We start from the raw sequence: 27416 nt of genomic DNA, 5'->3' as shown, positions 1-27416 counted from the left end.
TTGCCTGCTGGATCAGTGTGCGGAAGAAGTCATCTGGAAAGAGGCACAAGGAAATGTAACGGGAACAAGCAAAAGCACCTGCAAGTGACTACTGTAATGCCTAATCCTCTGAGATAGCCCAAAGCTACAATGTCACTTCTAGTTCCCTCGTCCTCTGCTCTGGCTCAAGACTTTCTTTTTTTTCTTGGTGAGGGTGGGATCAGGAATTATTTATGTATTGATAGAGAGTAAGGAAACATGTTTGGGAGCTCAGTGGTTTTAGAATTCATCTGACTATAAATGCAAGATCAATAGATGAAGGATATTTATAAAAGTGCAATCCGATCATGGTGAATTATGTGTTGAAGTTAAAAATACAGCATAACAAGAGGGGGAGGTTAAGCAAAAGCAGGGTAAAGATTGGCCTTTTAATAACCGTGTCCACAAGTCATATGGGGGCAAATTGGATTTAGCTCACTTGACCAAAACCTCATTAATACTTGACCTATTAGGAGAGGATTGCCTCAGAGTTATATTTCAATCCACCTAAAACAGAGTCTGTGACTAAATTGATTTTTTACTTAAGAGTCTGTCCATTGAGACAGTCAAGCAAAAATGGAATTTGTGTTATCTTTTTCCGTTAGTTCCTTTGTTTTGTGTTTTTTTTTTATCATGTCATATCATGTCAATTATGTCTTAATATATATATTTTTTTCCCCTGCAGCTCACAACCAGTTTATTCACCAGAGGGAAGAGGCACGGGGAGCTATTGACACCTCAACCCTGGAGGTTGTAAGTGCTTCAGGGGCACCGAATGCATCTGCTTCACATTCTTCCACTTCACCATGCCTCAGTTTATCTTTTTCTCTGGGGAACTGCAAGAACCCCTGAATGCAGCACAGGCACACCCAAGCCTGGAAGTATGTGATAATGAATGCTGAACACTATTGGTCCAGAGACTTAAAACATTGAAACATTTGCAGCACAAACTTTGTCGAAAAGAGGATACGATGTCCATTGTTACTTCTCAAATCAGCATGTTACTGCAAGATCCAGATGTTTCAGGTAATGTATGAAGCATGACATATGGAAATGCTATCAAGCCTTGTTAAGCCCTCCAAAATCAATTCAAGTCAAAAACCTGGATCAAGAGGTTCTTCACTTGTCGTAAATCTCTGTGGCTCCTCTTTGGCTGTTTCTATACCAGCCACCTGCTACTCCACAATACAAGTTATGTCCACTTTAGTAGCATGGCGTTTGTCAGCAGGGACAATGGGTGGTCGAGTGGGAGTTTTTGCCCTCCTTTGCCAGCTATTGTGACTAGCATCTAAGTCCAGCTGAAAGACAGTGGTGCATCAAAATGTTCAGCCACTGCATGCTGCTTGGGGGTTCACAGAAGGGACCACCAGTTGAGAGCCACACAAAGTACAGGCCTCTTATTAACATGAATTTCAAAAGCTAAAGTTTTTACAAAGGCACCTATTAGCACAACAGAGAGAGAGCGTTATAGTGGTCCATGGAGGGCTGCCTCTGTTCTCTTCTGCCTACCTTCCATATTTAAATTCCCCCAAAATGTATTTAAGTTCAAGGCTAGCTGCAAATTTATTTAAACACTCTTTTTTCTTTAGTAGTGGATTAGTTGCTCGTGGAAACGCCCAGCATGTGAATAAGAGCCTGTCATTGGGGGTGTACATTTTCAGACACATTTAAAAGATCAAGGGAAATATATAGTGAGATCAAATCTAGCAGCTTTCTCAAAGCAAGTGAACAAACATTAAAAACAGAAAAATGCCTCTTGAGTATTGCTCTCTGATGAGAATACCACTCGAACTGAACAATATGGGTGGCAATTGGTTGCAATAGCTACTGCTCTGAAAACAGATAAAGAGGAAGAGAGATGTGACAGGGGAATTATCACCTGAATATGGTTACGTTCACAAATTCTCCTGTGTTGAAAATGTACGGGTCTGCTCTCTACCCGGCAGCATAAAAAACAGGGATGCGCTTTCTATAATCACTGCACTGAAGTTCAGCCACATATTACATGCCTTTTCAGACACTTTAAAGCCTTATTTAAAAGAACAGTCACATTTAGTAGAATTAGATTTACAAATTAACCTGGGTTGTATGTCTGCAATGATACACCTGAGATGGCTTTATATGATCATGTTGGTAAAGAGGACATTTATAAATGCTCTATTTGCTCACTCATCAAAAAGGATGCCTCTTTCAAGACATCCAAAATTATTATTTTATAATAATGATAATAATAACAATAATAATAATAATAATAATAATAATAATAATAATAATAATAATAATAATAATATAAACAATGATAATAATAATAATTATTATTATTATTGTTGTTTTTGTTATTGTTATCTTGCAACAGGAATCAGCCAGTGATAAAAATGAGACCAACATCTTTGGCTGCTGCAGGTTGACGGGGGTCCTGGGTAGCATTTCATACATAAGACCAAGAAAAGGCTTACAATTAGAAGCAAGATATTTTTCAGTAAACACGTTAACGACAGCTTCAGGGAAGATGATTAGTGACTAGTAGTACAAAGCTGAGTGTCTGTCTCCTGTCTGAGCTGTCAGATGCTGTTTTGGTAGCAAGGCATTGATGGAAAGACATAACTGTGTCATCAGTAGCAGTAAGGGGAATACCTTACCTGCCGCAACAGTAATTAGCAATAACAATAATATGTCATTCATTACATACATTACTTAATGAATCACCTGTGGCTAGGAAGCAGGAAATGCATCCAATGAGTTGCCCAGTTATAGTAGAGGAATTCCGTAGGGTGGTGGCACTCATATTTCATCCAAGGTAAAGATTACCTGTCAGACCCATGGGAGATGTATTGATCTGTTTTCCTTTTTCTGCCAGCAATCACCTGACAAAGGCATCTAGGAGGGGTGTGAATGAGTGATGCCTGGTCTGTCCGCGCCACTATGGTGGCTTGTAGTGTCCACTGGTGGGTGGAGAGGTGATCTGAAAGAGATCATGCTGTCACAAACTCTGTTTGAACCCCCTTAGTATGCATGCAGGGCAACTTCATTGTCCCCTGGGTCACAGGTCATCGGGAATAGTCTTTTTTGCCTCCCTTCTTGTTGGCCTCATTTTTTCCGCTATGTAGTAAGTACTGATGATAGAAAGACATTCAAAAGAGACCCTTAGGTACCTGCTGACAAACATATGTTGAGAGTCAAAATAGTCCCGCTCACTTTGGATTTGTAAAGTGATCTGGTTCAATGTGGGCATCTTTCTCATATGTGCTCCCTCTTTGTATGGTCTCAGTTTGCTGTAAGTTTCAGCGTGGTGCTGCTGCCCCAGCGAATATCAATACATTAGACATGATTTCATGTTTTCTTGGCAGCTAGAAGTGTTTACATTTTTGCCTTGTTCATTGGAACGCCAGCACTGATATCACTATTCATGCCATGCATTTAAAGTGACTGCACTGTATAAATGTGATATTTATTTTGTGATGCATAATTGTGTCCTTTAATTGAAGATTTAGATCTGAGAACATTAAACTCTTCAGTCAATTTTCTGATAGATAGGATGGTAGATATGTCACTCATTTTCTATGCTACCATTTTTTTTTTTAATTTCATGTGCAAGGACTTGCAAAAATATCTTCCTCATATCAGGGCTCTTAGGCAGCTATCCGCATTTGATATGGAGCACAAATAGCATCTTATCTCACAGGCTGTTATCTTTATATTTAATAGTAGTGAAGGCATGCCTAATTGCTTTGCAAATAATCTAAAGAGGATTATCCTTTCCTTGAACGCCCGCAGTGTCACTAGATGTTAGAAAGACATTACAGTTGTAAAATTCAATCAAACATGTTGTGCAGCATTTACTCTCTGGCTGTTCTTTGTGATCATAGTAAGTTTGTTCAAAATACTTGTGTGAGTCAGATGTTGCTCACTATTACAGGAGTCTATAGTTGATTATTTATGCCATTAAGAGTCGTCAAAGGGATTCCAAGTTCTGTGTGCCACAGGTATTGTAACTATCATTCCTTTGTCATGAGAATTAATAGATCAAGAAATGCATTATGTATTTATTCCAAATATTAAATCTGTATCCTATCATACAAAACAACAGAATCTGTGAATTTGAAAAGGTGGTGCAATCTTGTTTTTTTTATATATATATATATATATATATATGTACACACAGTATTGATATACACATATTCAGCTGTTCCCACTTGCAAAGCATGTAGAGGTCTTTAATTTTTATCAAAGGTACTCTTCAATTGTGAGTGACGGACTCTAAAACAAAAATCCAGAAAATTGTATGATTTTTAAATAATTAACTTGCTTTTTTATTGCATGGCAACAGTATTTGATCGCCTACCAACCAGTAGGAATTGTGGCTCACAAAGACCTATTAGTTCTTCTTTAAGAAGCCCTACGGTTCTCCACTCATTACCTGGATTAACTACAACAATTTGAACTCCTTACCTGTGTGAAAGACACCTGTCTACATACTCAGTCAAACAAACTTTAGCCTCTCCACAATGCCTAAGACCAGACAGCAGTGTAAGGACATCAGGGATAAAATTGTAGACCTGCACAAGGCTGGGATGGGCTTCAGGCAACCGTGGAGGAAATCCTGTCTTTGAATGAAACTTATTTGGTGTCTTTAAACTAAACAATCACATACTGTTAACCGTTGCAAAAAAAAAAAGGGGGGGGGGTGACGTCTGATGTTTGCCAATGAATCATTTGGATGATCCAGAGGAGGAATGGAAGAAGGTCATGTTGTCCGATGAGACAAAGAAAACCATTAGTAACACACTACGCCATCATGGAGTAAAATCCTGCAGCGCACGCAAGATCCCCCTGCTCAAGCCAGCACATGTCCAGGCCTGTCTGAAGTTTGCCGATGACCATCTGGATGATCCAGAGGAGGAATGGAAGAAGGCCATGTGGTCTGATGAGACAAAAATAGAGCTTTTTGGTCTAAACTCCACTGGGCGTGTTTGGAGGAATAAGGATAAGTACACCAAGAACACCACCCCAACCGTGAAGCATGGAGGTGGAAACATTCTTTGGGGATGCTTTTCTCAAAGCATCCCCAGTCGTCCAAAGGGGACAGGACGACTGGACCATATTCAGGGGAGGATGGATGGGGCCATGTATCGCAAGGTCTTGACCAACAACCACCTTCCCTCTGTAGTGCCTTTAAGATGGGTTGTGGCTGGGTCTTCCAGCATGACAATGACCTGAAACACACAGCCAGGGCAACCAAGGAGTGGCTCCGTAAGAAGCATCTCAAGGTCCTGGAGTGGCCTAGCCAGTCTCCAGACCTGGACCCAATAGAAAGTCTTTGGATGGAGCTGAAAGTCCATATTGCCCAGCGACTGCCCTGAAACCTGAAGGATCTGGGGAAAATCTGTATGGAGAAGTGGGCCAAAATCCCTGCTGCAGTGTGTGCACACCTGGTCAAGAACGACAGGAAATGTCTGATCTCTGTAATTGCCAACAAAGTTCTCTGTACCAAATATTAAGTTCTGTTCTGATGTATTAAATATTTATGTCATACAATAAGATACAAATTAATTCATTGAAAATCATACAGTGTGTTTCTTCCGGATTTTTGATTTAGATTCCGTCACTCACAGTTGAAGAGTACCTGTGATAAAAATTTCAGACCTCTACATGCTTTGCAAGTGGGAAAAGCTGAAAAATCTGCAGTAAACATCAAATACTTGTTCTCCCCGCTATATATATATACAGTATATGCTGGAACCTATCCCACCTGTCATCAGGAGAGAGGCGGGCTACACCCTGGACAGGTCGCCAGTAAGTAGCAGGGCCACATATACAGACATTCACTCACTCATTTGGGCACTTTTCGGGCACTCTGCTGCATGTTTTTTGGACTGAGGGAGAACATGCAAACTCCACACAGAAAGGTCCACTTTTCCGAATCGAACCAGTTCTTCGTATTGTGAGGCCGAAGCGCTAACAAACACTATACGGCCAAAAGTATTCGCTCTCCCATCCAAATAATTGGAATCTGGTGTTCCATTCACTTCCATGGCCACATGTGTATAAAATCAAGCACCTCGGCTTGCGGACTGATTTTACAAACATTTGTCACAGAATGGGTTGGTCTCAAGAGCTCAGTGACTTCCAGCCTGGAACTGTGATAGGATCCTCCCAGTGCAACAAATCCAGTCGTGAAATTTTCTCGCTCCTAAATATTTCACAGTCAACTGTCAGCTGTATAATAAAAACTTGGAAATGTTTGGGAACGACAGAAACTCAGCCGCAGAGTGGTAGGCCAGGTAAACTAATGGAGCGGGGTCAGCAGATGCTGAGGCGCAAAGTGCGAAGTGGTCGCCAACTTTCGGCAGAGTCAATCGCTACAGACCTCAAAACGTCATGTGGCCTTCAGATTAGCTCAAGAACAGTGCACGGAAAGCTTCATAGAATGGGTTTCCATGTCCAGGCAGCTGCATCCAAGCCACACATCACCAAGCGCAATGCAAAGCATCGGATGCAGGGGTGTAAAGCACGCCGCCACTTGACTTAAGAGCAATGGAAACACATTCTCTGGAGTGATGAATCGCGCTTCTCCATCTGGCAACCTGATGGAGGAGTCTGGGTTTGGCTATTTCCAGGAGAATGGTTCTTGTCTGACTGCATTGTGCCAAGTGTGAAGTTGGGTGGAGGGGGGATTATGGTGTGGGGTTGTTTTTCAGGAGCTGGGCTTGGCCCCTTAGTTCCAGTGAAAGGAACTCTGACGGTTCATTATACCAAGACATCTTGGACAATTCCATACTCCAAACTTTGTGGCAACAGTTTGGAGCTGGACCCTCCCATTTCCAACATGACTGTGCACCTGTGTACAAATTAGAGTGGAGACTGAGAGTTAGGCCTTCTCATCCGATATCAGAGTGTGACCTCACAAATGCGCTTCTGGAAGGATGGTCAAGAATTCCCATAAACAGAACTCCTGAATCTTGTGGACAGCTACCCAGAAGAGTTGACGCTGTTATAGCTGCAAAGGGTTGACCAACGTTATATTGAATCCTATGAATTAGGAATGGTTGTCACTTAAGTTCATATACGAGTCAAGGCAGGGGAGCGAATTAATACTTTTGGCCATATAGTTGGTGTGTGTGTGTGTATGTGTGTGTGTGTGTGTGTGTGTGTGTGTGTGTGTGTGTGTGTGTGTGTGTGTGTGTGTATGTGTATGTATATGTGTGTATCTACAAATTTAAAGGTACACATTCTCAAGTTATCACGTATTTCATTCAACAATTGTGCAACAATGGATAAAAGACCATAGTATATCATAATCAAGATTATATTTATTTAATTTACAAACCATTAAACTAATCCAGGTGGGTTAGTCTAATGGGTTTGTGTCTGATGAAACACAGGTATCAAGTTCATGAAAAGTTTGGGATTTATCAAATTTGAATTCATCTTGAGGCACCTGAATATGTTCTAAATCTTAGAGGACCATCAATGATTATAACATTATATGAATTATTTCAAATGTTCCAGTAGTCAGGGTTAGTACTTGGTATATGGTAAATGTGTGTAGAATCATTTTTATGTCTGATTAATCCATTTTTATTCCAGATGAAAAGTGTATGTGTAGCATTTTTTATTTGGTCTGGGCCTTTTTGATATGATTATAATGTTTGTATTATGCTGCACCTAAACCTATGATTAATGTGAGTAAAAGAACTTCAGGATTTGTTCAGGTATAACAACAAATTCAAAGTTTAGATAGGAAGTGTACCAGTAGTAATGGACTGAGTTTTACTGGCCAATCAAGAGTACAAAGCAGAAAAAGATGTTATCATGGAACGAGATATCTTTTAAAAAGAAGCGCACAGAGGTTATCAAGTCAAGTTTCAACTCACCTCTTCAATAGTTATTATTATTGTTATACTTTTTACATTATTAACTTTTTTATCTCAGTCAGCTAACCAGTCAAACAATCTGTATGGACCTTGGTTCTTACCAAAGTGAGCAGCATAACAACTAAGTAACATGTACATTAATCATACACCGTGCTAGCAGCCAATATCAACTATCACCTCCATAGAAGGGGCAACAACATAAGTGAGGAAAAACAATCATGCACATGTAATTGGTTAATCCACAGATTCCTGTAATTAGATTTGTCGTATGCACACAGTGGCTGAGAAATGGTCTGTAACTCTTAACAAAATAAAATAGAATACAAATGAGCTATTTTGTATCTCTGTCAACATTATTTGTCACTACTATATTATGGGCGTGAAAAATATAGGACAACATGATAAACTTCGGATGGCTACAGTTTTTCCGCATCGTATCTGAGTCTCTTTCAACCAATGACCAATTCCACGTGACCCTGTTTATAACATGTTTCTGTTTTTTCTTTATGTCTTTGCTTTCTAAATGTTTTCACAATCCCTGCCTGACAGCATTCTCATTTGTCTTAATTTTGTTGTTTTTATTAATTTGATCGACAACTGCCTGTCTGACTCTGCAGCCCTTTTATATGGCTCAATAATAACGATGTCCCTCACCTTACCGGTCATCTGCCCTGGGATTTCTTTCTCTCAATTCTAGTATCTTCTCACTTGTTCATACACTTAAATCCTTTCCTGACAGGGATTTTCTTTTCAAAACAACAGAAAAAATGATCTGCAAAAAAACAAATACTGCAGGATTTTTACAAAAACAATAACAGATATTTTACCTACTCGTAGAGCCAAAATCATGTGCGCTATCCCAATAGTGAAATCAAAAGTACCTTTTCATCATCCATTGAAAGGCACATTCCTCAAACATAGGGGAATTAAAAAAGAAAGACAGAAAATAAGGCAGAAAGGGAGGCCCAAGGGAGACAGTATGTCATGCAATTCTTTAAGAAGCAAGGTTGGTTTGATAGGGAAATAGTGGTAGAAAGCCCTGGAACATTTCACATTGTCAGTATTTTAACTTTATCCATGTTGAAAAGTAAGGATGTTTTCATGGGCCCAAAATCTGTGCCAGCACGATTGGTCCAAGTTTTGCTGAAGGTGGAAATTGAAGCTCTTACGGACATGGGACTCTACTGGATGTTCCCGTCGGATCCTAACAATACCTTTGGGCCAACAGGGCCTGACCGACATCGACCGCCACCGTCAGGGTCAATTCAACACCAGCTTGTGATCAGTTGACAGCGCCTCCATTCTCATCACCAGACATACAGGAGTAGTAAGATGTAGTAAGATGGCATGACCACAGAGGCAAACTCACTATCGGAATCAGAAAAACTTTATTTTTTCCTGAGGGGTGATTGGGTGGCACATTGGGTAGCAGCATCAAAATTGTGAACATCAAGAATAAAATTAAAAAAAGAGAATTATATATATATATTAAGATAAGATAATATAAACTTTATTTATCCCCACTGGGGAAATTCTTTTGTCACAGCAGCATAACAGATCATGATTATCATAAAAATAAGTAAAGATACAATTAGAAAAAAACAAAAACAAAAAAACATCCACAAATAAATAGACAGCAGAGAGAACAACAACAGCAACAACATCAAGGAAAACAGTAAGGGTGAAAGTAGAACTGAACAACTACATAAACAGAGTGACAATAGCAATGATAAGAATAAAATAGATAAACAAAAAGACAGTAAGGGCATGATTCATGAATGAAGAGGTGAGGTATTGAGGTTTAGGTAGCGCTTATGCACCACCGGCTGGTCAAGAGTTGTGTGCCATCCAGACTGCTGCTATTGTATACAGTCTGAAGGCCATGGGCACAAGCAAGTGTCTAAAGCGTTCAGTTATGCATCTGGGTGGGATGAACTGCTGGCTGAAAAAGCTGCCCATCAGCCACAACTCGTCGTGCAGGGGGTGGGAAGGATTGTCCGGGGTAGCTCCCAGTTTGTCCTTCACCCTCCCGCTGCCACCGACTGGAGATGGTCCAGGTTCAGTCCCACCACCGAGCGGGTTTTCCTCTAGCTTGTTGAGCCTGTTGACCTCACCAGTCCTGGCACCATGCCACCAGCACACTATAGCGAAGAAGAGTGCACTGGCTATCATATACTAGCGGAAGGTCTTGACAAGCCCGCTACAGACGCCAAATGACCTCAGTCTCTTCAGGAAGAAAATTTGGCTCTGACTCTCCCTGTAGAGTGCATTTGTGCTGTGTCCAGTCCAGTTTATTGATAATGTGGAACCCAAGGTATTTGCAATAATTATTCTATTATAATAAATATATCATGAGCGTCAATTCACACGGTAGGGTGGGGGATGGGGGAGGTGGGGGGGGCGCTGGCATGGCGATGAGAGGTTTGCAGGGTTGCTGGGAATTGAGGAGTTGGACAGTTCTGGGGATGAAGGTTGCCCCTCTCCTCTGGGTTTTGCAGGCGGGGCAGCAGAGTCTGTGACCAGAGGGGAGCCACTCAAAAGCCTGGTGTAAGATGTGGAAGTGATCTGCAAGGATCTTTTTGGCTGTTTTTAATATTTGACTCATTGAAGCGGGAGCGAGGTCTGAGGGGTTGGCAAATTATTTTGGAGCAGACCAAGGCAGCACGCTCCAGGCGATTCCTTTCGTGTTGGGTGATGGAGTGGAACCAGCGGGTGAAGGAGAAGGTCATTATGTTCTCAATGTAGGCATAATAGAACGTGGTTAGGATTGCGCTGCTAACCTCAAATGACCTCAGCTTCCCGAGCAGGTACTGCCGTTGGTTACATTTCCTGATGATCTCCTCAGTGTTAGAGGAGAACTTCAGGAGGTTCTCGAAGACAGAGCCCAGGTATCTGTACTCCTTCACTAGCTGCTCCCCTTGTATGGTGGTGGTGATTGCCTCTGCCAGCTGCCTCTGCCTACTGGAGAACGTGATGACCATGTCCTTAGTCTTGCTCACATTCAGCTTCAGGCAGGAAGCTTCACACCCGACAGTAGGGACAGGAGGACAGTGCCGTTCTACTTTACCTGCAGTTGTCAGTGTAGAGGATGAAGAGCAGGGGAGACAGGATGCAGTCTTGCGGTGTGCCGGTGGAGGTGAAGAGAGTGTCGGAGAGGACGTTGTTTGCCAGGATCAACCAGGGGTTCTGTTACTCTGGTGTTTTTACATTTCTGTTCAAGGCCTTCACCAGTGAGGTGAGAGCCACTGGTCTGAGGTCATTCAGGGCCTTAGGGGTCCCAATTTTCGGGATGGGAATCACTGTTGAATGTTTCCACATCTGGCGCTGCAGGACAGGGAGTTAAGGAAAAGAAGATGGAAAACTCTTCCCAGCTGCTCAGCACAGTGCTTGAGGGTACGGTCACAGATCCTATTTGGACGAGGCTCTGTAGAGACCCGAGTCTTTCGAAGGGTTCTCACCACCCCCTCAGTGTCGAAGACCAGGGTGGGGCAGTCCGGTTTGAGAGTGGAGACTAAGGTCTCTATCTGGGATCTGTTGTCACTCTCAAAGCGGGTGAAGAAGGAGTTGAGGTTGTTAGGGAGCGATGTTGTGTTTTTCCCTGGGATTTGAAAAGGTGAATGACTGGGGGAAGCAGTGTTCACCACGGCCATATTTTTGATCCCCTGCCAAGCTGAGCGGGGGTCCCCTTGTTCAAAGGTTTGCTCCACCTTGTTCTAACTCAGCTTGGCAGTTCTTATGGCCCGTTTAACCTCCTTATTTACTTCCTTCGTCTCAACCTCAGATCCTCCAGATTCTTTATTTCGCAATGAGAATCTTGTTAGTTCTTTGGTCTTTGGTGGAGCGGTACTAGAGATCCAGGTGGCTACCAGGGATCCAGGCAGTATAGCAGGGTAGATGGGACCAGGGAATCGCTGCTTATTCCATGGTATATGTGGTGAGCTGATAAGGCTGATAGCATTAGTTGTATTGGCTAAGTTAGCTCAGGGAGCTAACAAAGTCTTTGTTATGATTAGCTGATTGTAAGTCGGTCGGAGAAAAATGTCTGCCGTAGCAGGAGGTGAGGTGACAGTGGAGATGAGGAGGAGATGGGGAAGGCGTAAGTGGGGATATATAAAAAAAAATCACGAAAAACAAAGCTAAAAAGCATAGAAAACAAACCAAAAAAAAGTTGAAAAAACTACTCCGTGCACCTGTCAGTCACCACAAGAGCAGTGACCTGGAACCAGTGACCCCCAATCATCCAATTGCAGCCAAGGATGTCCTGGTGCCACGTGCAAGTATAGGCTGTTTGTTATGGTCAGTCTGTGACAGACACCACTCAGGTTCAGATGGGTGTAGGGGGTTGGGGTCTTCCCAATCACACCCTTCCAGGTCTCACTATCGTTGACCGAGTGAGTTTTGAACTTCCCCAGTAGAGGGTGCAGTAGATAACTTCATCCTGGAAGTTATCATTGCTTTGTACTGGAATGGTTGTGTTATGTAGTTTGTTACCAGTTAAATACCCCTATGGCATTAAATGGCATTGTGCTGTGCGCCTATATATCTTGCTGCTTAAGGTTATGGGAAACAGCATTCTTAGAGGTTACATCAATATACAGCCCAGAAAAGCAAAAAAGAAACAGAATAACATTTTTTTATTTGGTTAGAGATCTATTTGAGACTTGACTGGCACTTTTGTCTGCAGATTGTGGCCTTTAACAAGTGAATTAGTGAAGTAATCAAAAACATGTGGTTCTTCCATCATTTGCTGGATAGCCGTAAAGCTGTTTTCCAAAACAGTTAGTTTGCTAGCTAATGCGATGTCTTTCGGAATCTCAGTTGTAACATTTTTGAGTAGCCCTGACAAGGTCACCAAACACCAGCAAAAGCTTTTATTTTGTATCGCTGGGGATGCAACTACATAGAACGCTTGTGCATCGGAGTGTACTGTTTGTGCACAAATAATCTGGACAAATTTCTGGGTCACTGTTAGGTCTGAATGTTCTGTTCTGGTTCATTGACACTTTAGGAGATGGGTGTGTCACCAAAGAATTTTTAAGTCTATTTTTAGACTCCTCTTAAAAATTGGTTGGAGTTCTACCAATGAATGGAGGTGCAACAATAGTTGTTGACATCTTTGGGAAGATAGGACCAGGGAACTCTTTTTGGCGTTGTTTCAGTATGTGAGATGTGATAACGTAATGAACACCCAAACTGTCTGCAAAAGGAATAAACAAAGATGCCTCATACAAATGCGAGGTATGTGTAATAGCTTTAGGTTAACAGAGACCTTTTTTTTTTTTTATGAGTAATAATTATGATTCTATAAGTGAAGGCCGTTTCCAGTGTGTTCAATGCATTTTCAGGTATTCATTTGCCTTATTCTTATGTCTTTCTGAAAGTAAAATTCTTTTATTATTTCTTGGCAGTGATGTATGCTTGGGTGAATTTCTTTGTTACTTTCCTTAAGTCAGGATAAATTACAACTGCTCATCATTTAATTGTATCAGCCACAGTGACCATTGTTACTTTTTACCAGATATCTTGAGTATATCTAATGTGTTATCAGGATGTCAAAGAAACTTAAAAGGAGACCTGAATAATCAGGTTTACAAAATAATCACCTTAGCTATTGCACTAAAGCAATAGTCCAGTCAGGACACGACTGCTTTGAATATTGACAGACGTATTGACAGAATATTCTACACTTGGTAATAGCAATAAAGGTTATTTAAGTTTCATAAGTTTCAGTGCTTAAGTTAGCCTTCACTGACCTTCAACGTGTGTGCGTGCGTGTGTGAGTGTGTGTGTGTGTGTGTGTGTGTGTGTGTGTGTGTGTGTGTGTGTATAAATGTAAACTTATACACAGACTGAAAGTGAAAGTTTAGGTGAGAGATTGCTTAGTGGTTATCCAGTAGAAATTATATTGTCGAAATTTTCAACAATACAGTGCACCTACATTAAAAAAATGTTGAAGGTCAAATAATGGTTTAGAAAAAGGTTAACTGACAAAATCGGACCACAATTAAACTCTAAAACTGTCAATGACTAAGAGACTTGGCAAGCTGCTGGTAGTTTACTCTGGTAACACAACGCTATATATAGCCACGACTACCTGAAACAAATGAATATGTCTTAAAAAGGGGGTACTTTATCAAGATTATTGTTGAGATACAGGACCAAATATTATTCGTGATAAACCATCTTAACACTGCCCGTACCTGGCAGCAGTTTTCTGCCTCACATTGTCACAGAATTATAGTGACAAGTCAGCTCAGCCAGGATAATTGCTGATATAAACGCTGATGACCTCAGCGAACAATGTAAATAAAATATGTATCCATGGGAAAATTAACCTGGGCTCTGCAATGCTGTCAGTGAGTATAAATCCTCATCTTCATGTCTTGGCCCTGTCCACAGTTTTTATTAACTGTTAAATGAGACTGTTTCAAGTCATATCCCAATTATGAATACATCTGCTCGACAAGCGTCTACCCGCATCCCTTCAAACAGTTTTAAAATAGCCTGCCAACCAGACAAGTCAGCCAAATTCAAATGTCATAATATTTGCAGATCCTTCTGACCACCCCCTCCCATTCAATCTGATTTTCACTGGAATGGTGCTAACCTAACCAATCACGGTCATTTTTCTTAACGGAGTAGGGTTTTAATGCAAGGACTGACCAATAGTTGCTGAAGAATAGCAATGCCTTGTTGCTGCGGAGGTACTATTTCAACATAACGTGGCTGGTGCTGCTGACTTAGACTGAATGACCCAGATGTAGAGTATGAGAAAAGACAAATTTAGACATTTTGCTTGTAAAAAAAAATGTGTTCATCTCAGCCCCAACAGCATCAACAGCATCAGATAGCAGCATTTATTCTGTTTCATTATTACACCAATGATTTCTTTGCACTGAATGCACTGAATGTTGCATTTCTTGTCATTGTTGCAGATATGTCTAGTACATTTTAATACTGATGAGGTTCTACACATAGATCTAAATTATTTGCCCACATCAATTTTATGTACTTTTATCTTTTGATTTGCTTATCATTTTAGTTCATTGTATTTGCAATATTAAAAGGACTATGGAATTACTGTACCGTTAGTTCACCTCTGTAAATTTCGATAAAGCTTCATTTTTCATTGTTGTTAGTCATGAAGCTTCAGTGTTTTAACTGAAGCTTTGGAGGAAATGAATACAAACTATCATGCAATGCACAGACCTTGTTTTATTTCTACCATGTCAGATCACAAGTTTTCATTACATCTCCATCTCATCACCTCAAACATTGGTGTGGTCATGTAGCCATGATCACCAGGGGTTATTATTCTTTACTTTTTTTTTCAACAACATTGCAATCAACTTTGAGTGGTTGATGATTTGTTTTTACTGGTCCTTTATGAAAACTCCTTCAATCACACTTTTCTGACAGGGTGGGAGAAGTAATGGGCCACTATGATTGGCCAGCTTACTCATCCACTTCTTTCTCGTGTCTCCAGGCTGAAGGTCTTTGTTGGACAAATTAACATTTACGTACTTTGAACACATGCAGATTGGAGGGTCTTCAAAAAAATCAAACGCTTTCCAACAATTATCATGCTCTTTACATGCGAAACTGAATGTGCATAAAAATAATAAATGAATTGTCTGTCATACTATGTCAATTACTAACAAATATTTTCAGAATAGATTCACATATTTGCACTGCTTTACATATCTGGTGAACAGTTGTATACGATACTGGTTCCTGGTTGTTAGAAAATAAATTGCAATTTGCATTGAAATAGGCTATTTATATAACCTAATTGCAGACTACAAGAGGCTGACCAGAAGTTACAGAACACATTTTTTCAGCGGAATAACATGAACTACATAACCTTTGACAATGGTCCTTTTGAATACAGGAGGAAGTGTTGCTACAGTGTTTTCTGCAGAGAAACATTGCCACAGTCCGTGAAGGCTGTCAGTAGATCACCCACTGTTAAATCTTCCATTGAATGCTAAAAATGGTGGAAGTCACTTCAGCATGTGTTAAGAGTCTGAGCAATTCTCTCCACTCTCTGGTGGTCCACAGTTACAAATCACAACATCAGCTGTCTGAGTACCCAGAGCCACCTCTTCTACACCTGATTGATGGTGAAATGGAGGAAAAATCAATGGCTTCCTCTGGTCACAGAGAGCAAGCACTGTCATGTTTAGGAGTTTGATGTTTCCCCCTTTTACTCTCTCTCTCTCCACACAGCGGAAATTGAAAGCTGGGTTTGAGCAAATTGACAAATGCGAAAAGACTGAAGTCCATCAAAGACCATGAGTTGACTGATTTCCCTCAGATGCTTCGCTCAAGAGGTGCATGCGCTGCCCCTTAAGGCCACTCCGGAACACTGAGGAAGATCACTGGGATCAAGTTCAATTGGTTGAGTATATGAACATGAGTTAGTTTTCAAACTGACTTGTAAGTTTCTGTGTAGGTGACCCGATGAGTAACAGCAGTCAGTTTTCTTAATAGTCACCCCCCTCAGGAGTCCCCCGCTCCATCACTCCACCCTTATCACCACCATGACACACTGCAACTGCGAGGGAAGGTTTCCAGTCACTGCTTGCTGTTAAATGAGCAAGCGTCACTAAGATTTTTGTTGTTTTTTTTTTTTTTCCAAAGCCAGACACATATCAACCCCTAATGGGAAATTCAAATATCACATATCAGCTGAATGCAATATTCACTTAGTGAGAGATAAGACTCTTCTTGATGTGTCTCATGTATCAGGTTTGCAGTAGGCACAGCTCTCCAACGGCATCCTGACACTCGACCTGACTGCCAAACCCGGTGTATAAATTTTGCCCGATGCTCATGCATCGGCAATTCATTCACCATTTGCCGTATTGTTGCGCATGTCAGGGTCTTTGTGTATTCAAGGGAGAGCTGATTCTAGTGCATCCGTGTCTGTGCTGCCACTTCAGTGTCTTACACAAGCGCAATCTCTTTTCATTTCTGCTGGCATTCTAATCAGAGTGTTACAAGCTTCAGCGGGTGAAGTACGTGGAAAGATGTGTTTCCTGACAGCCAATAAAAACCTTATAATCTCCCTGATTCAAGTGGCCCATTTAAAAAAAAATACTAACTAGTGCTATCACTCAGACCACCACCTTTCCTTTTTCTTTAATGCCCTTTTTTATTTAATATATAGCCCATGAAAAATGAGAGACTCCCGCTTTGCCGTGTAGATATTTTGTTGCTGATGATGCGAGACGAATTTCCATCACAGCTTTGTTTCCAGCGAGTGAGCGGATAATCTTTTACAGTGCAGAGAGGCAGGCCACCACTACCATTAATCTCTGGGGCCTATATGTGCTGCATGGTTGCATTACCTGACTAGAACGCCTGCTGGCAGCCAACTGAGCCTTTACAGTCACTGCATTGGGTGCTTCCTTAGAATCCTGACCCAAGAAAGATGGCAACTACCAACCCCTCCTTAAGCCGCACAATGCTTCTGTTTCATTATTCCTGCCTTTGTTATAGTGTCATTTATGTAACAAGTTGGTTATGTCTTAAAGACCATAATTGCACTTCTGTTGACAGACTTTTGTCACTGAGTGCAGTGTGGGCCTCAGCTGTGCAACAAAGCTGTTCCAGAGGGGTCAACCTTCAGTGCCTCTCCCTCATGTGCACTTTGTCTTGTAAAGCAAAACGTCTCAGTTTTAGCTGTGACATCTTGTGCAGGTAGCCTCTCGAAAGGAGCCCCCGGTGGCCTCATGCTTCTGTGGAAGATGGCAGGTGTGCAACGTACAACTCTCTGTACCCCTTTGCCCTGGCAATCACATGCTGCGCAGCTTCTCCCGTAGAGACAGTGCCGCTCTGATTGACAATAATGGGAAGTGGCAGAATCGATGGGAGACAAGAGAGGAATATACGTGGAAGTCTCCGGGAGCTTCCAGTTACAGACCGGGGGATCTGGTACTGCTCACCTGTCATCCCTGCAGCACTAGGATTTAGGCCTGTGACAGCAGGGGCCACCTTCAAGAAAGATACTGCAGTTGCCATTTGCCTGTGACAGCTGGGAAATGGTGACTCTTCTGCACACTTAAGTCTACGTATTTGTCTCATTAGCTGGCCAGACCCAAGAACCCCATGGATTTCTCTGAGAGAGACGTACTGCACATGACAGGCAAACATATTGATGAGAACAATCATTCTTCTTAAAGATAAAATTACCTATCACAAGAACTTGAGATATAAAATATCCTGAAAAGAGTGGATGGCTTGGCTTCTAATAAGCCATTTAAGAGAGTGCTTTCAAAAGATAGCTGATTTCTAGGATTAAAATAGCCATTCACCTTGTGCCTGGGAACAGGATGTGTGCCTGTGTGTGCTCCAGTAGTGGATGGAGGGCCGGTGTCGTGACAGAATGGCCACTCCATTCTCTAATTGATCGGCAAAAGATGCACACAAAGAAGACCTTAAAGCAAAATGAAGTCATAACAGTGGATTGAGACATTTATTAAGTCAGACGAAAGGCCCACAGAAACGTTGAGATTGTTTATTGATTTTTGTGTTTTGGCTGGCTGCGCAGGAGTAATCGCTCGTGCTACTGCCAAGAAGGCTATGGGGCTTGGGTGCAACCAAATGTTCAGGTGGAGGTGATGACTTCCCCCCAAAAAGGAAAATTTAACCTGCAGAATTCAGAGTTCCTTATGACACGTTTTCCACATTTTATATGAGGATCCTGATGTAATAAATGTCATTCAGTCAGTCAGTCAGACAATGCCAAGGCCTTGGTTGATTCATGTCAGACTTGATTTCTCACTATGTTGTGTTGGCTGCAGCTGCAATTACTGATATCTCACTGTAACTGCCAAACTGGCATAGCTCATTACTTTGCTTGTTTGTTTTATTTGATAAAATATTTATTCTAATTGTAGAATTATAATGAAATTGGAATAAATAATTTGAAATAATAAATAGAGAAAGAAAAAGACAATTCAGACGTCATTTTTCTTGGCCCCAAATGGTTGGTGGAAGTCTTCCATGATGATCACTGATGTGCATACTGTCATGCTGGTTCACAACTTTTGACAAGAATTAAATCTAAGTATGAGACAAATTTCTTCTCTCTTTTCTTTTAACAAATGTTTCATTAACTTCATAATGTCTGTAATGTATAGCTGAGAACCACATCTATTTGTGATTGCAAATTACAGAACTTTGGCAATTAAACTGTTAGTTATACTAAATGCAAATGACATGCTAACAGAGCAATGCCAAAACCAAACAAATAAATAGAAATAATACTCAGTGTTTAGCCCCAGTCAACTGAATTCAAATGATTGGCTGAGATACTCAATGAGAGAAGACAGACATGATGGCTAGTCCTGTGCTCTGGCTTATGGAAGATGTAACATGGTATTCAATGAAGATGCTGTCATGAGATAACGTGAACATTTTGACAGAGGTGTATAACTCATAATTGCAGGATGAGGTGAATCAGGACCAGATGTGCATGAAGGGTGTTAAAAAACAGCAGGAAAATTCCAAGAAATAAAATATTAGCTTTATCTGCTTTTATTTTAGAAGAAAACACTTTTGAGGTCAAAGAAAAATATTAAAAGAAATAACATCGAAATAATCAGTGGTTGCCTCTGCATTTAATATTGCTAATAATTGTAATCATAGTTTATCGATCCCTCATGGGGAAATTTGTTCCCTGCATTTAACCCATCATGGATGCATGCACAGTTGGCTGCCGCCGTACCTCAGCACCAGGGGAGCAGTTAGGGGCTCAGTGTCTTGCTCAACAACACTTCAAAATACTCGGAGGAGCCGGGAATCGTACCAGAACTGTTCGGTTTCAGACACAATCGCTCTACCTCTTGCGCTACACCGCCCCAATCCATAGTTTCCTGAAATTTTCCGTTCAATGGACAGAACATGAAAATGAATTTGCTGCTTCCTGTCTGACCTACTGTACATGTGCATGTGTGTGCCTTTGTGTGTGTGTGTGTGTGTGTGTGTGTGTGTGTGGAGTGCTGGTGAGTGTTAGGTAGAGTTCAACCATACTGGTGACCTCCATCTGCCTGTCCTTTATTAGATGGAGCAGTGAGGTGTAACTGACTGCATTGTCCACAGATGGACTGGGTCCCACAGCACACGGGACCCTGGTCGCCCACCCTGACAATACAATCAATAACCACACACTCATTATCAAAGCACTGCCTGCTTTCTCCTGCTCTCCTACCCTTTGGAGCCTCCCTCTGTGGCTCATTGGAGCTTTAACCCTGTCTCTTTGCACGATATCTTAATCATATCTTTTCCATTCTTACGTTTGTCAAGGTCTCGCAGTTTTGTTATTATTCAAAGTTGCATCAAAAAGCAAAGCAGCCAACGTTTAGGGGACACTGTCCTGGTTCCTCCTCAAACATTCCGGCTCCCGCTGTAGTGTTCAGCAGCCAGACTGGAGTATAGTGGATGACAGTGATCCAGCATGAAGCCTGGGGCCTATAAATGGTAATACCCTCCACTTGCTTTCCTCATAAAGCATAATAAAAGGAGGTTATAAATCCTACCAATTAGCTGCTTCCATCAGTCCCCTTAATTGGAGTGTCGTGACTGGCTAGGGGATGACCTTGTGTGCCAGAGAGCTAAGACGGACGAGGAGGCCAGAGGGGAGATCTATGTGGATGAGGATGACTTGGGCTTCTTTAAATCAACTGTATCTAACAGCCCATTCTGTAGTTAAGGGTCAAGCCATATGCTAGTAAAGCATTTATGCTGACTGGCCATTAATGTCATCTGTGCATATGTGTAGATTTTTAGGGAGAATATATTCCTGTATTCGGGGCTATATTTGCCACTAAGTACAATATAAATGAACAATGCCTTTCAGCAGAGACAGAAGAATAGGTGTTCTAATAACTCCACAGCTACACATTAATACAAGAGCATTGTCAGATCGCAACACAATCAAATACCCATTAAATGCATCCTGAGATTCATCACATCTAAATTAATTTAGCAAGGTTACTAAATAACGAACAAAGAAAACCAGTGTGTGTAGTCTGTTGTGTGGGGAGCAGTGTGATTTCACCCCATTTATCTAAACACATGTATCAAACTGGACACAGCTCTAAGAAGAAGCTAATGTGAAACCACTGTTTCAAGTTTTATCAGAAGCGTAACTGTCACATGATTGTTGTGGCCTTGATTCAGGACCGATACTGTTCTAGAGTTCGGTCTTGGCAATAAACATCACTGCTAAAACAATCACACCCCGAACACGATCTAGTCTCATTTTTCTCCTCTGGTATGAGGTCCAGATCACTGCACGCCAGCACTACCAGACATAGGCACAAGACATCCCACAAACCACATACCATGCATACAGGTTAATCCCCACGACACCTCACACACCTTGTCACACACTAACAATAACATCTGTAACTGATCATCAATTTATTAAAATCAGGTCAAGTGACCTGACTTTAATACCTCGTGCTTGTTGACGGCAGCCTGCTGCTCATGGTTCATCCATGGTGGGTTAATTTCAGAGAACAAATTTCCCCACAGGGGTTAATAAAGGATAAATTGTTATTATGAAATCACAACACAATTGTCTCATGACAATGTAAAGAAGGTATCTATTCATCATTTAATATATGTAATAAAATGTTTGCACTTACTCACTAACCACATTACCCATCTGGATCATCCAGTTTTACTTCAATATTTTGCACCTTGTTTTTTTATTGTTTATAATGTTCTTGTCAGCACGAAGTGTAACTGTCAACCAGAGCTAAATTCCTTGTGTCTGTGAACATACGTGGTCAATAAAGCTGATTCTGATTCGACTGGCCTTGGTTTGTCTTTTCCGAGATGTTTCACTTTTCGTCCGAGAGGCCTCATCACCTCCAAGACAGTGAGGAGTTTCCAGTATAAATGCGGGGGTTAGGGTTTGAAATTGGTCAAAGCTGAGAGGATAGTCAGTGAGATGTTGTTTTGCACCAACTAGATTGAATGGGGTCATTATGGTATTGTGTCATGATGTGTGTGTTATTCTGGGAAAAAAGGCATGAATTGTGGGGTCTCACCAGAGTTGAATTTGAATAAGTAATTGTTGGGATAATGTGTAGATTGTGTTAACTGAAACTAGCGAGTCCCTTGATTCATTTGGACTGAGACTCAGGCAGCAGGCACCGGGACCCTGTTTAGGTTGTTGATCTCTCCATTTGGATTGCCATTTGGTATGCTGAAAACATACCGCTTCGACCAAGCACTACCCTACTAATCGCACTTAGCGCCCCCCCCCAAAAAAACCCAAATAAACAAAACAAAAAACAATTAAAAAAAACCAATGAAATGAATGTATGTATGTATATGGTTTTGAGATGGCTATTTAGTAGAGTGGTCACTTCTGACTTCCGACTACTGGTACTTTGGATCTTCAGATCTGAGTTGCACTTTTTGAGAGTCGCTTTGGATAAAAGCGTCTGCTAAATGACTGTAATGTGATGTAATGTAATTGCGAGGTGCAGATGGATCTGGCATGTGTGTGTTGATCTGTCTTGAGACGGATCATGTCGCAGTTGAATGTAGCATTGTCACAACATGATTAAAAATAATCACAACATGATTTTGCAGCAATTTCAAGGTATTACTAGAATTTGTGATTTATAAATGTTTTTCTGCAATTGCAAATGATGGAAACTTTGTTAATTTCTGTTGACTTGATTAAAAAAAAAATCTCAATGTGTTTCTACTTTCTCCTCCTTCTTTCATGGCTGCAAAGTGCTTAGGTAAAGCAAACACTGATATGCAAGCCAAAATGCCATTAAGGTTACCCTGGAATAGTTTCAAAAAGTCAAAGTATAAAATGATTTTAATTCAAAAGATCAGTACTGTCAGGAAAGACACCTGGTTGACAGAAAAACTTCTGTTTAATAAGCCATAGCTGTTGTCTGCCACAGCCACACCACACAAGCCTGCAATAACCCCGTTCCTGCCCAAATCCAGGTAAAACCCCAGAATTCCTTGCACCCCAAACCACACCCAAAAAATATCCCCATTGACCCAAAACTCTCACAGAAACAAGCATCTATATAAACCCCAACATACGTGACTTGTTATAATACTTTGAGTCTCTGTAGTGGTGCAGTATTGTCACATAGAATATCAAGACATTATTCTGGAGTGATATTCTTCAACCAACTTTATAATATGCAGAGTCCTTTTTTTTGTATGTTTATTTTTTTTCCCATGAGCAAAATAACTATTTTCAGGCCTTCCAGGTGATATTATTTTAACATCATTTAATGAACAGTTGTTGGCTGCTTACCCTGAATCCCCCCCCCCCCTTTTTTTTTTATACTGGTATCAGCAAATGATATTAGTTTCAAATGTGATGATTCCTCAAAGTTACATTTCTGATCAATGGGAAAAGCCTTTCTTTCTTTCCCTTTCTTCTTCAGGTGCCCTGAAAAAAACATCAATACTATCTAATGGTGAAAAACAGGCATTTAAAACTGTTTTCAACTTGGAACCATCGTTGACTACTGTCAGAAAACAGTTGCAAGAGATGAGTTAATATGAAAGAGACCTGCATTCGAGTGCAGGTACAACTGTGACGTTTATTGGAGATACAACTGACATCACTGTTAAAGGTTTGTCTGCTAACTATACACTTAGGAAACTACATAGCTGAGACTTAAGCCAGAGAACTGTGCATGCTGGCCTTTGATCAGTGAAACAGGTGTTCTGGTTTCAATAGGCTTCACTCATCTTACAAAGCAGCACTCGCTCTTTCTTCTCCTTAGCAAAGCAGTAAAATTTACCCCCTGTCATCCTGTGGGCTTGGCCCCCACACGTTCCTCTCAGCACCTCAGTCAAGCGCGCTCTTTTGCTATTCAAACCTGAGACCTTGGCTTCCGATCTTGTTATGAACATCAATATCTCATGACACTGCGATGCCCGAGGGGAAACACTGGACTTGTTTGTCTGTACGGTGATCCATGTGCAGACGTACGCTTTCTCTCTGCCAAACTCTACCTTGGGATTAGCTCATAAAGTCTAGCTAAACAGCCAGCTGCTGGAGAGCGGTTTCTCTTCGCTGAATGGGGACTGCCAACAGTTGTTTCCTGTCTGTCTTGCAGTGCAGAGATAATTCAGTCAACAGGCTTTGAACAGTTGGAAGATGATGACCCAAAGGTTAGGAATACAGTTTATGAGGCAGGAGGCATGTATATGGGAACTGGAGAGGGACAAGCAAGATCGGTCCTGAGAAAACAAAATTCTGACTGTAACTTAACTTTTTGGGGGGTTAAGATAAATTTTGTTTCATTCACTTTTCTTCAAAGTGACATATTCATCCTCATCAGTGTGGCCACTGAAATTTATTACTCTTTGAAAGTATCTCCATGTATTCTGTAATACATATCTGTGAATTCTGTAATTCACAGATACAGTTTTATAGATAAAATATTGAACATGATAAATCGTGGTGCATTTAATCTTTTTCTCATCTCCATCTCTGATAGTCTGGTCGCAGTTTCTGTTTTAGTAAGCTCAGTGAGGTGGTTTCAGGTATATTTGACTGTCACATCAACAACAGAGAAAGTGAGAGCAAATTGATCATAGAGTCTCAACAAAATTAAACAATAGTTATATCAAGACCAACTGGATCCAAGACTCTTTGATGCAATGTGAAATGCTGTAGTGTTATGCAGATGAGTTTAGTATATTGAGAGCCAGAGCTACTGCTTTTATCTCCATATAGAATTAAACTAATAGTTGAAAAGTAACATAAAATAAGCTAAAATAAAATGAAATAAATGATCACAAGATATACAGCTCACAGCAGCACGAATCAGCCAAGAGCTCAGTTTTGGAACTCGAAAAATATACCAACAGGTGTTTGCCGTCCAGCCTTGTGATATCCCATCCGATCTCCTGTGACTAAACTCAATTGGGAGTGTTGTCCCATTTTCCTTCGATTCACTTCTTGACTTTCCCGCATTTTAAGAATGTAAAACGATGAGGATGAGGAAATTAACTTCCAATAAATGTTTCATAAAGTGCCTTTTGTTTTGTCTTGAGCACATGTTTTCCATACATGCCAGGTGTTGTGCAGTACACACTCCTAGGCCCCTGTGTTTTATGGCAGGGTACATGATGAAAAGGCCTGAGTGTCCCATCAAAGAACCCATTCAGTTCCAGCTACAAGAAGGACAGAGGGCCACAGTTTTGATTGCAGAAATCCGACACCCTCTGACAGTAGCTCAACACAGCGGACTCTGAGCCATGCTGACAGCCTCTCTCATGGGATATCAGGCATGCTCTTATTCACTATTGACTTACTTATTGCTGACCTCACACCAGGAAAACAATGAAAAGAAAAAAAAAATTAAAAGGTTATCTTAGGTCTTGTTCTTCCTTGTTGTTAGGAATTGAAGTTTCCAGGACTTGTCTTGCTCTCATTGATGTTTAAACTGAGAAAATACACATTGTATTATCCAACATAAACAAAAACAACAACAAATAGCATTATGAAAACTCTTTGAGGATATACAAAAGACAAAGGTGACAGAACATGACCGAGTCTTGCAAACAGTGATGACTAAATTGACTAATTCGAAAACATATCCGATGCATGGTTATGGAAAACCAGTGTGACAAAAAAGTCACAAGAAAAATGAAAAGTACAAAACTGTACAGTACCATTACCCCGAGATTATATGTTCTTAAAATATGATACTTGAATTATACATTTGCATTATTAGGTTGAGGACTAATTGAAGAGAAGTTCTTCAATAGTTCTCTTTTTTTTATGTATCTTCTTACATTTAAATTGTCTCAAAACGGGTCTTGATTTAGAGGTAATGTTGTATATACATTGAAAGAAAGTTATACTGTAAATTCATTTTTGTGAGTCCAAAAGCTTCTTCAGTTTTCCATTTGAAAACCCATAACATGATCCCATTAGTTCTTATCCCTTATGAGAAAGTCTTTGTGTATTAGACCACCGAAGTTAATATCTGACTGGAGTTGATAACTTATCCTCAGTTGACTCATGTAAGCTGTGTTGCTTTGCATCAATTGGTGTTTATGCTTTTACTCACATAACACTGTCCTTTGAGAGCTGGTCATCGCAGGATGATCAGTGTGTCTACTGATCCTGCTGGGATTCATTCTCTCTTCTTGTTGCTTGCTTACATGTCTGCAGGGTCTTTTTACAAAATTCTTAGCTGTCATGCCAAGGCAGATCACTGAATGACATAACATCCTTGTAGCATCAGCGAGCACCCCATTAACATGGCTCTCCCCTCCCCCAGACACCACTGCAATGTTTACACCAGGGGTGGGCAAACCATGGCCCGCGGGCCACATCCGGCCCGTTGGTCTTTTTAATCCGTCCCGCCAAAGATTGGTACAGAATTCATACTTGATACGAATAATTGAATGATTGGATCAATGAATGTGGGAGCTCAAACAGGAGATTATTTCATTTTTGGAGCTACTTGAGAACAATTTTCCTGAGCTGAATGACACAGATCAGCTTTGTGATTTAGCCTTTACTGTGGACGTACTGACACATAAATTGAACTGGACATGAAGCTACAAGGGAAAAAGTGGTTTGTGCATGAAATGCAAGCAAACGTCAGAGCCTTCAAAACCAAGCTGCTTTTATTTTCAAAGCAAATGTCAGACGAGTCTGATATGTACTTTTAACAAATGCATTTTTTTTTATATGTATCGTTTAATGTAGTGACCCGGCCCGTCTGTCAAATTTTAAAAGTCAATGCGGCCCCTGAGCCAGAAAGTTTGCCCATCTCTTGTTTACACGATTAATGTGTTCAGACTCAGTATACTTAGTATACTTAATGTTCATTGCTTCTTTGTTTGCTTTACTTGATTGACTTCTTACAAGTTCTGATCAACATGAATCCCTATTCTTGCTTTTTCCAGAAATTGACTTTATAAGTTTGAATGAAGTAAACTTCAGTCGACACAGGTAAGATGATTTCCTGAAAATATTATTTTTGCTCAAATTGCTCAACTGACTTGATGGAATTGTTATAATGATATGCATGGTTCATCACTTTTTTTCTTTTTCCCATCAACTTATTTTTGCTGGGTACAAGTGTTTTTTGTGTGTTTCTTTCTTCCAGTTGTTTTTCCCTGTTGTCAACTTGTAGCTATTTGATGGATTGTATCAAGAGGTCAGCTCATGCCAGCCTCATATGAGCTCTGTTATGAAAAGTAAATGCTCTTTCATTATAAATGGTGTGATGATCTTTGGTGTGAGAAATTGAAGAATATCTGAAATTAAGAATATCTGGCTGTATAAATTATGTCTGCAGTGGGGGTCTCTGGGTGTCTCTCTGTTTTATATCCTTGTAATGAAGACATTTTAACACATCTACTATAATGATGACTATCTTTCACCAAAACTGGGCGCAGGGGGGTTATAGTGGTCGTCACTGGAATGTCCAGGAACCAAACAGTCCCGGTTCGATTCCTGGCTCCTCCTGGCTTTTCGAACTGTTGTTGAGC

The 27416-nt window shown here is 40.8% G+C and overlaps 1 protein-coding gene across 2 annotated transcripts in view; it reads left to right on the top strand.

Moving 5' to 3' along the window:
• Positions 1–4107, top strand: part of LOC147237461 (G patch domain-containing protein 2-like) — a 32027-nt gene extending 27920 nt beyond the window's left edge. For both annotated transcript variants that reach the window (XM_086149334.1, XM_086149325.1), the window contains exon 10: positions 704–4107. In XM_086149334.1, the coding sequence (XP_086005460.1) occupies positions 704–870 (167 nt within the window). In that variant the 3' untranslated portion in view covers positions 871–4107. The remainder of the gene's footprint in view (positions 1–703) is intronic.
• The last annotated feature ends 23309 nt before the right edge of the window (positions 4108–27416 follow it).

This window comes from Fistularia commersonii, chromosome 1, assembly GCF_037954325.1.
Source record: "Fistularia commersonii isolate RoL2024-O1a breed Wild chromosome 1, RoL_Fcom_v1.0, whole genome shotgun sequence".
NCBI classification, from domain to species: domain Eukaryota; kingdom Metazoa; phylum Chordata; class Actinopteri; order Syngnathiformes; family Fistulariidae; genus Fistularia; species Fistularia commersonii.
Note: the sequence above shows the minus strand (reverse complement) of the source record. Positions and strands in the feature narration are given on the sequence as shown.